This window comes from Podarcis erhardii (assembly GCF_964252035.2).
Source record: "Podarcis erhardii genome assembly, chromosome: 9".
NCBI lineage: Eukaryota > Metazoa > Chordata > Lepidosauria > Squamata > Lacertidae > Podarcis > Podarcis erhardii.
This window is the reverse complement of record NC_138512.1, coordinates 63777909-63792064: the sequence shown is the minus strand read 5'-3', so window position 1 is coordinate 63792064 and position 14156 is coordinate 63777909. Positions and strand designations below refer to the sequence as shown.

The window sequence follows — 14156 nt, the reverse complement described above, 5'->3', positions numbered from 1 at the left end:
AGCTAGTGGAATTACATGGAAAGTTCATAAATTGCATTTTATTTAGAAAATCCAACCAGTACGTTACATTGCTTATTACTCGGTTTTGTTAACTTTCCATTATTATTATTATTATTATTATTATTATTATTATTATTATTTGGGGGGCGAGGAATAGAAGGAAAGATATTATTATTGCTGTCATTTGCATAAAACAAACAAAAACGAAGCTGCAAATATTGCCCATTCACTTCTGCATACCTATAATAATATGTTCACATCTTTATCTATATGAGTCCCAGTTCTAATTGCAGTCAGGAACCTAGGGTGGCGGTGGAAGTGCCTCATTGCACAGGAAATTGTGAGGTACCAAACTCTTTAGTGGGATGCGGGTGGTGCTGTGGGTTAAACCACAGAGCCTAGGACTTGCTGATCAGAAGGTTGGTGGTTTGAATCCCTGCGACGGAGTGAGCTCCTGTTGCTCGGCCCCTGCTCCTGCCAACCTAGCAGTTCGAAAGCACGTCAAAGTGTAAGTAGATAAATAGGTACCGCTCCGGCAGGAAGGTAAACGGCATTTCCGTGCACTGGTCTGGTTCGCCAGAAGCGGCTTAGTCATGCTGGCCACATGACCCGGAAGCTGTACGCTGGCTCTCTTGGCCAATAAAGTGAGATAAGCGCCACAACCCTAGAGTCGGCCACGATTGGACCTAATGGTCAGGGGTCCCTTTACCTTTACCTTTAAGCTCTTTAGTTTATTGGGCTGTCATTGGGCTGTCCCACTGGTGAAACCAATGAGAATTAGTGTAGTGTCCTAAATAGAAATTTGGACTGAGACCCTGATCACTCATACTAACATCAGTCATGATCACTCATGCTAACTTCCTTCAAAGTTGTTGATTAGATAAAAAAAAGAAAGAAAAAGATAACCCAATCTAGGACATAGGTTCTCAGAAGAAGGATGGGAAGGGATGAAGGGAAGGGAATGTAACAGATATGGGAACAGCTAACTCAGCAGCTTCATGTGTGTTTCTTGGCAAAAATATAATGAGTATAAAGCAACAGCAAAGCAATATGTGGAGGTTTTTATGCACAACATTAAAGCCAACATTTCTGGGGATTTTTCTAAATAGTATTGTGTTTTTGCTTTGATTTTTGTCGTTCTAACATGATGCAAGTCTTCATTTGAGCAATAGCTTCAGAATCTGACATATGTTTAGATTTCAGAAGCTGCTACAGTCATAATGCATTGCCCCTGTGTATAGAGATGTGTTGGTTTTATAGCAATTTAAGTGGAAGCTTATTCTTTTTAGTGTGTTTGATAGAATAGTTTTACCACTTTGCATTACCATACATATGAAGGACCCTGGGAACGTTTCCAAACAATATTTGTGTCGACATTTTTGAATTTTAAAACATAGACGTGCAATGTTCCCAGTCTTCCGGTTCCTATAATATGAAGGCAGGTTTTATTATTTCATGACAATGCATAGAGCGTGTAGAAATTGCATAGCCATTTGTGCCATATAACCGCTGACTATCCCATCTGAGCTAAGAACACAGTAATGAGATTAAGTATAAGATTGATGTTTGATGGCAAAAAAGTGCTGTTGTTTTTGAAGTTTCCTTTGTGCCGGGCAAATTATATCTCATTTCAGGCGGTGGTACTGTTAGCATTGGACTTCTGAGCAGAGGACTAAAGTACTTCTGTGCTGGGTTAGAGGGCTAGGCTAGATAAGGGGCCCCACCAGGGATCGAGTATTTTTTGTTTCGTTTGAGTTTATAACTTTATTCTAACAAGACTCTGCCCTGGGCCTCATACAAGCTCTGCATGTGGCTGCCCACCCATGCGAAACACCTAGGTACTAACTCTGTCCCCATGCGTACTCTTGCAATACTATTATAGGGCCTAATAATGCCATCCGTAATAGTATCAGGGCTTCATTCACCTTCTTATCTTCCAGTGTGATTTATGTCATCCTCAGCCCATCAGTGCCCATCTTCATGTTACATGTAGACCAGCCAGTCTTCACAAAAAAGGATGAACGGACATAGATCTGACATTGGAAATGACAGTATCCATAACCAGTGAGAGAGCATTTCAATCTCCTGGGACACACTCTGCAACTGACATTAAAGTGGCCGTTGTGGAACAGAGGAACTTCAAACGAAGAATACAGCATGAAACAGCTGTGATACAGTTCATCAAGAAGTTCATTGAGGTTCTACCTCCTGGATATGTTGCTGCCCCCTCTCTCTCCCCCATGTTACATGTTTGAATCCTTATGATGGGAACAGAACACTCTGACACCGAAAAACAGCATGCTAAGAAGATTAAGGAGCATTCAAACCTGATGTTTCCTAACACCTAGAGTGGTACAGTCCAGAAAGGTTTTAGCACTGTATCTAGCTGGATTTACTATAAACTATGAAGAGTCTTGTGGCACCTTAAAGACTAACACATTGATAAAGGCATAAGCTTTTCTGAACTAAACCCACTTAATTGGATGCCTGTAATTAAATCTTCATAGGCAGTTGTATAAAGGAGAAATTTGAAAGGTTGGAGCTGACTGGCTAGGAGATGCAAAAAACGTAGACAAAAAAACTGGCTTCCCCAACTCGGGAATGTCCATGCCAAATTTGGCACCTATCAAGAGGCACCTGAGGTGAAGAAACCACTTTACACAATATATTTTTGTTGTTTAGTCGTTTAATCATGTCCGACTCTTCGTGACCCCATGGACCAGAGCATGCCAGGCACTCCTGTCTTCCACTGCCTCCCACAGTTTGGTCAAACTCATGCTGGTAGCTTCGAGAACACTGTCCAACCATCTCGTCCTCTGTCGTCCCCTTTTCCTTGTGCCCTCAATCTTTCCCAACATCAGGGTCTTTTCCAGGGAGTGTTATCTGTATATACACACATATTTGCCCCATTGGAGTTGGGTTTTTTGTACTTTGCAAACTTTGCAGCACCCCCGAGCTTACTGGGCCTTCTCTCTTGTTTCTCAGTAGTCCTGTTTTAGCTACATCGCTGTTGTAACTGAGCAACAGGGTTTGCTGTTAAATAAATAAATAAATAGAATGATGTTAAACAGGGTGTAAGATGGGTATTTCTTCTAGCATCTAAAAGGAGCATCCTGGTCTAATAAGATTCATGAAGCCTGTTACTTTCTATCAATGATAGATTTGGGGATAGCTTTAAATAACAGCTTTCTTCCTCAGTTATTGAAGTTGGTGAGCATCTTGCAGCAATCACACTTTCAGAATTTGATTATTTTCAAATTCTCATACAAAGTGACCTGATCAGTAACGTAATGATTGGAACATAGTTATCCACCAGATTTCATTCTTCTCTGAATGTTGTGATGCAGTTCTTCTCAGTTTTCTTTTTGGAAGAAGGCACATAAGAATGTATTTTGAGGGAAAATCCACATTGAAATACTTGTTGAAGATACACAGAATTCCCGGCTCTACATTTCAGGGAGATGCAGGTGAATCTTGAACTCATGAAAAGAAGGGCATCTTTCCTTTCCTCAGCCTGCCATCAAATGAATTTGAAGCCTAGCATATATTTTTTTTTAATGGAATTGGCTAAATATTGTAATTTTCTTGGTAGCTGGGTATTAACATATGTGTTGAAGCATGCATTTCTTTCGCAGTGCCAAGTTTTCATAATGCAAAGTAAGAGGTAGCAGCGGTGTAAATTCAGTGCAAAAATGAAAAATAAAAAGGTTACATTTGGCATTCTGGGCTTCTAGTTTTCAGTGGGATTCTTTTCCATCCAGTGAATCTGTGCTATTTCTTTTTTCCTTTTCTAATAACACTTGTTTAGTAAAATCTGTTCTCAACAGCAGGGATTGCACTAAGCCAGTAAACAGTCTGCTTAACATTCTATATTTTAAGGAATATTGTTCTAAATTTACTGTTCTACTTTGGCAACAGAATTGTAGTAAATTTGTTTCCTGTAGCACCAGGTTAAGTCTGCTTATGCTACTTTGTTGATTATGGTGTAAGCACAATATGTTTGCTTGTCCCCAAGTATACAGATGATTTTTTTATTTTTTTTTTAAAGAGCTTAGGAAATTAAAATGATACCTCTTGGTGATGCATATATAGAGTGTGCCATCACCAACCCCATTTCAATTTGATGTGAAACAACCATCACCACTCACAATTAGATGTAAAACGTTCCAGCACACTTCTACCTCGGCAGAATTAGACTGATGCAATAGAGCACTACTAGAAAGCTAGGTGCTATAATACTGTAAATGTGTGAATTTTAAGAAGGCACACAGAAATTATCACTGTGCCTGCCTATTCAAGCCCCTCCTGGTCCTTAGGGGGTGCAGATGGAAGGGATTCAGCCAGCCCCCTCCCTTCAGGCATCACCTCTCCCTCAGTTCCTGGTGCACCCTGCACCTTCTCCCCCATCTCCAACTGCTCAGATCCCTCCCCATCCTCCAGCTCTGGCTCCTGCCTTGTGGCAGGCACAAAACCCCATAAATCGCTGCCTCCTTCCTCTGGATCAGCCTCGGGCCCACCTACCTCTTTCACCCACTCCTTAGAGCCCTGCCAGTCCCTTCCAGTTGGTTCATTGCAGGAAATGTATTTGAGCTTGTTGTTCTCACTAGTCTCTGTAGTAGAATCAGGGCCGGATTTAGATTTGATGAGGCCCTAAGCTCCTGAAGGTAATGGGGCCCTTTATATGTCCAGCTGTCCTTTGTCAGCAACAAATTGTCGCTGTTTTTTGTGTTGAATATATGCTATATGGTAATTTATGGACCTAATAGGTATCTAAAGCCATTTGTACATAACAAATAGGAGCCTACACAACACAAAACACTGTTGCTGTATGTAGGTTTTATTTTATTTGTTTTGTATCTTATATTATGGAAATATACATCAAGGGTTTTTTTTCCCTTTAAATTTTCTTGGGGCCCCCAAGAGAGTGGGGCCCTAAGCTATAGCTTGTTTAGCTTATACGTTAATCCGGCACTGAGTAGAATTGCTGGTGGCCAGCAAGTCTCTCCCCCACCCCCTGCCCTTAATATGAATCTATTTGCTTGTGTCTTTCTTTTCCCCTTCACCTTAAAAGCTTCTGTAACATATTGTGATGTATTTGACAGTAATGGTCCAGAACCAGCAAGCCTTGAAATGATGACCTGTTCTTCACCTCAGGTTTCCTGGCATTTGCTACTTTTAGGCCATTCAAAGTACACGACTAGCTCTCATGCATCACTGTTGCCTTTTAACACTGATGTTGCTGCTTTGTGGACTGTGCGTAGTATCATTTTGCTCACTGTCGACGCTCATCTCATTATGCCCTTGCTCTATTGCTTTCCTGTTGATGGCATTTCATTGGTGAAATAAGTGCTTCTTAAAGTAATTGCATTCCTTGACAATGTTTTTCTTGGCTGATATCCAGCTGTCATAGAGTAGACCCATGGAAGGAGAGAGAGAGAGAGAGAGAGAGAGAGAGAGAGAGAGAGAGAGAGAGAGAATGCAATCTGAATTTCAAAGGTTTCCATCAGAAGGATGTTTTTTTATGAGAAAGGTCACTTAAACATGTGATGTCACTTGCATTAGGTTCACCGTACCACATACTTTTGCTGCTCTTAATAGATCTCTCTTGGAAAAACATTATTCCTCTGATTTTCTAGGTTGAATAGCTGATATCAGTACACAGTCCATGATGCAATCTGAAGGCACACAAGACCTCACTTTGCTGAAGCTAAACTTGCCTTGGTCTGGTTAGTCGGGAGCCACGAGCATGTCACCTTTGGTTCCATTATGATAGAAAGGTGGAATATAGATATACGGAAATAAATAAAACAATGCACTTGTTAGTAATAAACCATTGTAGTATTCTGATAGCATAGCTTCACTACAGACTTATATAGCTTTGATACCAGTTTAACTGTGATGACTTTTCCCACCCCCTAATAATTATGGAAAATGTATTTCATTTCATTACATTTATTGAGGAAGGGACATCGCTCAGCAGAACATTTGTTTTATATGCAGAAGGACCCATCAGTATCTCCAGGTAGAGCTGGGAAGGATCCCTTCCCAGAAATTATGGAGATCTGCTGTCAGAGTAGACAATATTGATCTAGATCAGTGTTTCCCAAACTTATCCAGCCTTTTTTGGACTACAGCTCCCTAGCTAGCAGGCTCAGTGGTCAGGGATTATGGGAATTGTAGTCCAAAAAACAGCTGGATACCCAAGTTTGTGAAACACTGATCTAATTGGTCAGTGGCCTGACTCATTTAAAGCAGCTATGATTTATAACTCACTTTTCATTTCCAAGGGAAGGCCAAAGCCGCTAACCACCAGAAAACAACAAAATTAACACAAAATAGGGCATGTGTCAAAATATAAAACAAGTGCAATTTGTTGGTGGTGTGGTGTATTATTAGCAATATCCAGTCCCATCCCATACCCCTATAGAAGAGAGGGAGACAACAGAATATATAGCATACTGGTTTTGAGATGGGATAATGTTGCGGCTATATGTCCAGTGAAATAAATCATAGAACAGCAGTTTTGTGATCTTCCTAGGAAGAGGAAATGATTGTCGGGCCAGCTTAGGTCTGTAGTGCAGATATGCCCCGATAGTTGAGAACCTTGCTTTCATTTCTAGCCTTTGCACTTTCATGGAGACCTTCTTTCAGTTTAATTTCATGCCTTTTGCTCAACCTGGCCCATGACCTGTGTTGTTTGAATCTCATTTAGAAGAAAACTAAATCAGCCACTGGCCACAACATTTGACTTGCTAGCAATATTGTTGCCTGTCATGCTGGTTTATTTCCTTTCATGGAAGGGTTGCTTCCTTCCTGTTTGTCGAATGCCTACATGTGCATCTTCCTGCTTTTTCCATCTGCAGTCTGATTTTTTTTTTTTTTAATAAAGGAATTCCAATAATGCATCCGAAGTGAAACTTCTGTAGTGTTGTTTTGTGTGAACAGAACTATGAAATTTTATGGCCATCTGTTCCTTCACTAAAATAAAGAGACGCCTGACAGGAGCTTCAATAAAGGGCTTAAAAGAATCAGACACTAACAAAACAGGCTTAACACACAGGGAGCTGTTCACATTTCTCTGCATATAATATCTTTGGATGCATTAGGTTGTTTACCCTGCAAACTTAGAATATGTTATTAAAAATATTGCACATGATAGAGGGGCATTGACTTTCATTACTTGGATGTAATTATCTTGCACTGTGTGAAGCTGCCTTTTCTTGTCAGGAGCAAAGGAAAAGCACAAAGTCTATTATAACATCTCTTTTGATGTTTTTATAGGATATAATGAAAGATGAATGTTCAGCGCTGAAGCTTCAACTGAAGGAGAGAGATGAACTCATTTCCCAACTGCGCGAAGAGCTGGTAAGCGAGAGGCAAGGCGTCTTTTCTTTTGGAACTCACTCGTAACTGACAAGGTCACTTGCGGGGACCAAGTAAATAAATAAATAAAGTTGGTGGTGCCTGTTGCAAAGCGGATAGCTTGGAGCCCGCTTAAATCATTCACTTCTGATTCATGCAGGTTTTATGACCCTAAATATCTGGGGATTTGCCAGCCTTTGAAAGGGCTACTTACTACCTGGACACATAAATAGTAGTTGCTCTGTTTTAGAAGATTGTGTTGACAGTTGTCTTGCAGCATCAAGATGCATTAATCAGTGGTGAGAAGAAAGCTGCAACTCTCTGCGGCTCCTGTACGGCAACAGTTCTGATGCGGCTGTGCGTGCGCATCTAGTGGTGAAATATCAGTGGTGCTTCCTGGTGACAAAGTTGTCCAGCAAAACGTATAAGCATGCTTTTATTTTCCCTGTTTCCACACATTATTATCTTTCTTTGGGCTTGGATTCAGACTTTGTCGTGCTTAGAGCATACTCAGTGATATCAACGGCACTGGAATTAGTCATGATTCCATTGATTTCAATAGGTCAGCTCTAAATCTGGATCTGTTGTATCATAAGCAGTACATTTTAAAATGAATATAAATTGACTTCAGTTAGGGTTACCACACTGGACAAATGTGGAGGGTCCTGGGCACTGGCTGCTTTTCACATCAGGGCAATTCCCCACTAAGCAGCCATGAGCTTGCATGGTGTTGCATGAGCTTCCAGGGCTCATGGCCAACTCTCAGTGCCTAAGCGCAATGGTAGGCAGGCTCCTACTGTGCGAACTTTTGGGGTTCCTTTTCTTTTTGTCTCAGCAGAGTTCCTCAGAAAGTCTTCCTTCATCTTTGCAGCAGCAGCAGCAGCAGCAGTCCAGCCCTCTCTTGGTGAATTCCCTTGACAGGAATAAACACCTCACCCATTCACTCTTAAAGTCTTCATTATTTACAAGCTGCATTACACTACTGGTCTACATATAGAATAAGAAACAGAACTATATACAGATTTCTGCTCTCTTCAGCCATCCAGCCAGAGAGACAGGCTTTCAAACTTTCACATATTATTTCAGCCACTCTGACCATCATTCGCGCGCGTGCACACACACACACACACAGAGATGGTCTCACCTTGCCACATGCCCCAACTGTTCAAGGTCATGCTTCAAGGCTCGTTACAAGTTTCTTTTGGCAATACACCAACACCTACCACCATGGTTGGTTACCACATTTTGGAGATCAGCGAGTTTCTCTTAACAGGCAAGCTCATCAGGCATGGACCAATTAATTTATTCCCATTTGTGCTCTCTGAGTAGCTGGTTGGGGTGTTGGAGGACTCCTTAGGCTAGTGTGTGATGTGGTGTGAGGGTCTGCAGCTACAGGGGGAGTAAACAGCAAAATATATTACCAGCAGACGTGTGGCTTTCACAGAGGATACAGTATTTGAGTGTTACCTCTAATTTGTGACCATACATAAACTTAACTGGCTATTTGGTTTCATCCTCTGTCTACAAAATATACATATACAGGATCTTTCTATATATTGTTTTAATACGGGGGTGGGTGGGTGTGCACGTGTGTAAACAATTTTCTATGCAAATTAATTCGGACTTCATTCATATTATGCGCACACACAGAAAAAGTTCTTTGCAAGGATGAAAAGAGACTTCCCTCTACAATAAATACTGGTTATCTGTGTTCTGTTTTCAAATGTGGATACATTAAGGAATGATATATGGTGTAATTAGTATATAAAATTAAATGACAAAATGGAATACGGAGAGCATCCAGCTTTTGTGCATTGGTGGAGCAGCGATACAACATCAGTCTTGTCTGAGGCATATATTACAAAGTGGCTGGCGATGTTTGTCACTGCAGAATTATACTCTGTTGTTACAGTGAGCTTCGGCTTCCTTGGCATTGGTATCTGCTCATTGGGTAGAGAATCTGTTGTTTGTCACAGACATGAGAACACGGTGCCAGAGTTTCATATTAGGCAAAAACCACATGGCTAAGGCCTGAAGGCGCATGAGCGCACCCGTTTGCTGATGCTAAGCAGGTTTGAGTCTGTTCAGTGCCTGGATGCTGACTGCCTGGTAGCCTCATGTATGCCACTGGACTGAATGATTGTGCCCCCCCCCCCCGAAAATAATGTGACCCAGAATGACTTATAAAGTGAAACAAAAATTAGAACTAAGTAGGTTTTGATACCTTGGGAAAGCTTTTTTCAACTATGGGTCCCCAGATGTTGTTGGACTGCAACTCCCATCATCCCTGACCACTGGCCCTGCTAGCTAGGGATGATGGGGGTTGTAGCCCTGCAACATCTGGGGACCCAAGGTTGAGAAAGGCAGCCTTAGGATCTATGAAGGATGAAAGGTGGGATAGAAATGTAAGAATTTGTTTATAAAATCTAGGGAAAAAATCATTGCTTGTTATTGAAAGGTTGCTTTTCATCCATAAGCCCCCCTAAGCAGGATATAGCAAAACAAGAGAGGATGACAATGTATTTAACGAATATCATGTTAAAGTAAAGGGGAAATGATGCAGAACATATCAGATGCTACAAAGCATTTGTTTGTTTAATTGCTGTATTTATTATTATTTTTCTGTTTTTATATAAGAAGCTTTGAGAGGTGTATAAATAAAGAAAAGTCAGATTTAAATATATAAAGGAATAAACACTCTCACACACTGTGTGTGTGTGTGTGTGTGTGTGCGCGCATTAACCAGTTGGCATAGAGAAAATGAGTTCTAAAAAAATAGAAGCCATCACTAAGAAGGCATTCTTATTATCTGATGTCAGTTTAGCCTCCTAACTTGGTAGAACCTGACAGTATGTGTTCAATCAGGGGAAAGAGGAAGATGTCAAGTGCAGAGCACTTATGGCTTTAAGGTCAGAATGGGCACCCTGAACCTGAAAAAATGCTGAAAGTCATTGGTGTATTGACCTGAAAGTCAAGAGCTGGTTGCAATGTATTTCTTCTAAGCAATGCCAGTAAACAAACAGACCTATGTTTTCTGGACCAGATAAAGCTCAATAAAAGATTCTTCTATATGAGTGGCAAAAGAAAACTTAATGCTACTCAGTGGCCTTGCAATAAAATTCAACATTTCATGTGTTGATACTTGTTAGTGTGATAGAGGGAGGCTGATGGGGACTGTTGAACTCTATGGCTCATAGAATCAACACACCTTACTGAAATACCGAAATAAATGCGGATTCCATGCAGAAAAGTGTTTCATTTGGACTATTCCTTAATGCTGTGATTCCTGTACTGATTTTTCATCGTAGTCACAAACATTGTGGCATTTGTGGTTTCCTTTATTCCACATCAGATTCTTTCTTTGTCCAGCAAGTTCAGTATTGTCAGTTTTGCCTGCCAGTGACACTCCAGTATCTCAGGCACAGAAAAGGCTTTCCCATCAACCTGTTACCAGATCCTTCAAACCAAAGATACCAGAGATTGAAACTGGAACTCAAGGGTGCCCCTCAATGTGCATGGTTGAATTACCCCCCCCCCCCAGGATCTTTTGGAGCAATAGAGGTGCCACAGGCAATGACAAGTGACCCATTAGACTACATGCTGCTCCAGCTGCGCTTCTAAAACAGATTCCACTCCTAAATAACCCCCTAGATTCCTTGAAAAAAAGAGCTGGCTTTGCATCACAAAATAAAATTATGGGAGGAAATGTATACTGCAGCCAATTAGATTCTGAACATTTAATAGATTCTACAGGAACCACCGTAGCAGCTGGAGATATACTGTAGGTGTCACTGTCTTCAAAAATAATGTTGAGAAGTTGCACATTGCAAGGGCTATTAGGGAATAGGCATCACTGGGTACCTGCCTAGACCTACACCCCTGTAGGGGACCTACACTCATTCTCCAGAGACATTTGATCCTGCCCTTCATCCTCTTTGCTGTAGCTGCCTCTGCTCGCCTGCAGTCTCTGGGCATACAGTCAATAACTAGAGTGAGATACTGCATCACTGTCTACCTGCAGCACTGTCTACAGTCCCTCCGTGTGGTTTGGGCCCAGGGAGGGAGGAGAAACAAGTAGGCAGGGGTAACTTGGAGAGGAAGAGGGAGGACGCAACTGGAGGAACCTCCAGAACATGGAGCAGCCCTGATTGCTACGGCAGTATATTGGCTGAGAAGTAAAAAGCCACCAGGTGTTGCTGGAATCAAGCTGGATACACTCCATCTCCTTTTGCAGAACATGAAAACCAGGTCCCTCACACTGACAGGAGGAGGTAAATGAGATCTTTCTGCCTGAAACCTGGTCTATAGAGAATATGCATCCACTGCAGCTGCTTCTTATGAGAAGCTTAATAAGTCAAGACAAGCTGTTGGAACATATGCAGTAGGCTGGGAGGTCCTAGGATTAATCTTAGGTGATTAAAAAGATGGCAGGCATTAACATCTTTTAACTTGGCAATTTATCAGAGATCATGGGTATTAAAAATATTGGATAAATTTCTCTTGAGAGTATATACAATAATCTCAGGCTTACCGTTCCCCCCCAACCTTACAGTATGCTGAGGGTAAAATTTTAGTTTAAAACAGTTGGTCAATTGGCCTTTGTACTACTGGCATTTTGAGCTATTTAGTATCGGAGTTGCACATGGCTGAATGTCATAAAATTCAACGTATACTATGCTGGACGATTAACATGGACTTTTCCAAACTAATCAGCTCTTTGTGTGTGATATTTGGGACCAAATTCTCACTGGTACTATCAATCTAGTTTACACTAACTGTACCTCTACTTCTCTGTAGCTTTATTAGTTTTAATATTTGTTAGAGCTGAAGATTGTAAAAACATGGAAAATATGTAGGTACATGTGCTTTGAAGCAAAGTAGATAGAAATAGAAAAGTAGTTTTAATTCACCTCCAAATACATCTTACAATTGAATTAAATTTCACGCCCTTGAAACTTTAATGGCATGATAATCTCTGTTTGATAAGAGTAACTGTTGTACGCAAGAAAATCATATTGTGCATTCATCTTTTTGATAATTCCTTACTTGTTCTGCATTCTATTATAATTTTTGATCTTATTTCACGTTGGCTATTTTATGATCGGATATTAGAGGTCCATGGATGATTTACATAAGAAGAGACAGCTGTAAGTACTTTCAAATCTTCTTTCTTCCTCATATTTAGGAAACATCTGAGCAGAAAAGAAATAGATTAGGTGTACTTAAACATTATTAAAGTGTCAGATTCCTTTCCTTCTTTTTATAGGGAGAATTAATTGCACGTATTCCAGAAAAAGGCTTATCTCAGCAGTAATTACTCTTCAAGTCAACTCAGCAAGGCAGCTGTAGAGTGTGAAAATGACAGTATCCAATGATACACAATGTGGATTAGCCTCCCAATATCTCGCACTCTCTGAAGCCTTGATGAAAAGCTGTCAGCAAGATAGAATCTTTAATATTCCCTTGCACTTGTGGAGGTGATTCTGCATATTAGTTTAAGTCTCTATCACAAAGTGGCGTCATTTTGCACCACTCGGTGCCGGATGCAGATAAATGATTGTTGTGGCACCGCTGCAGGAAGAGGTTTCTGGTCTGATGCTGATTGCCTCAGACATGATTTGCATGGGAATAATATGGCAGGAGTTGAATGTGTCCGCAATAAAACTCTGCCCTTAAGTGTCTCCATCTAGAGATCTTACAATGTGACTTAAAACCCCTTTAATAATAATGCACCACATATGCTTGTCTTATGTTAAGGTGTCACCGGTAGACGACTAGCTTCAGGAGATATGCACGATTTTACTGACAGGTCTCCTTGCAGATTTAGATAAATATGACCTGGCTTTACTTTGAAAGTGCCTTCATCTTTCTGTCACACTGAGGAAATGGTAAGCGAGCTGCGTGCAGATGAATGGGGTGGAGAGGCATGACATGTCTCTCTTAATTTCCTGATAGTTCAAACCCTATTATTAGATTCTGTTCGGAAATTGCTCACTGTATTACTTTTTCACGTTAGAACAAATAAATAATTTACGACTTCCTTTTTATCCCACCCTTCTTTCTTCGTACCCCCTCATTTTACCCTCTTATTTTACCCAACCTTTTAAGGTTGTTTAAGGTGAAAGAGAGTGACTCGCACAAGATTGCCCCCTGAGCTTAGTGGCTGAATGGGGATTTGAACCCGGTCCTCTGAAGTCCTAGTACACCAGTACACCATTCTGGTGTTTCAGTTTTCTTCTTCTTCCTCACTACTACCTTACAATCTGCATTAACCCAGTTTTATATATGAGAAAGTGAAGCTGTGATCTAATGACTTGCCCATGGCTATTCATTCTGCCCATGGGTTGGATCTCAGCCACATTCACTTGGGTCTGAGGAGTTCTGCATCCTGGTATGTTGGCTCCACATACTGTAGGAGTTGGAAGTAAGAAGGGTACAGAGAGATAGTGGTGGTTTGCAGGATTAGTGTGAATGCATCCCTGCTTGCTTCAAATGAAGTTTAATCTACCGTACCCCAAGTTTAAGAGTACAAAAACCTATGTGACACTGATTATAATAATAATGCTGGTTGCTTCCAGTTAACACTAACGTGTCTGCATCCAAGCTTTTGTGCACTTCCATTAGACTTTGTGACACACAGAACACATCCTGGGGCTTTATTTGTGATGCTTGTGGAGGAGTCAAAAAAGTCCTGTGAATTTCACATACAATGTTAAACCCAGAGTTTATTTATCTCTGCTTTATTAGAAGTGCATCTTATCTGAACACCTTTTTGCAATTTTGGATGGATTCAA

The 14156-nt window shown here is 40.9% G+C and overlaps 1 protein-coding gene across 6 annotated transcripts in view; it reads left to right on the top strand.

Annotated features, from left to right (window-relative positions):
• CCSER1 (coiled-coil serine rich protein 1) overlaps positions 1–14156 on the top strand; it is a 715014-nt gene that overhangs the window by 370855 nt on the left and 330003 nt on the right. For all 6 annotated transcript variants that reach the window (XM_081876745.1, XM_081876744.1, XM_081876746.1 and 3 more), the window contains one exon: positions 7282–7365. In XM_081876745.1, coding sequence (XP_081732871.1) covers positions 7282–7365 — 84 coding nt within the window. The remainder of the gene's footprint in view (positions 1–7281; positions 7366–14156) is intronic.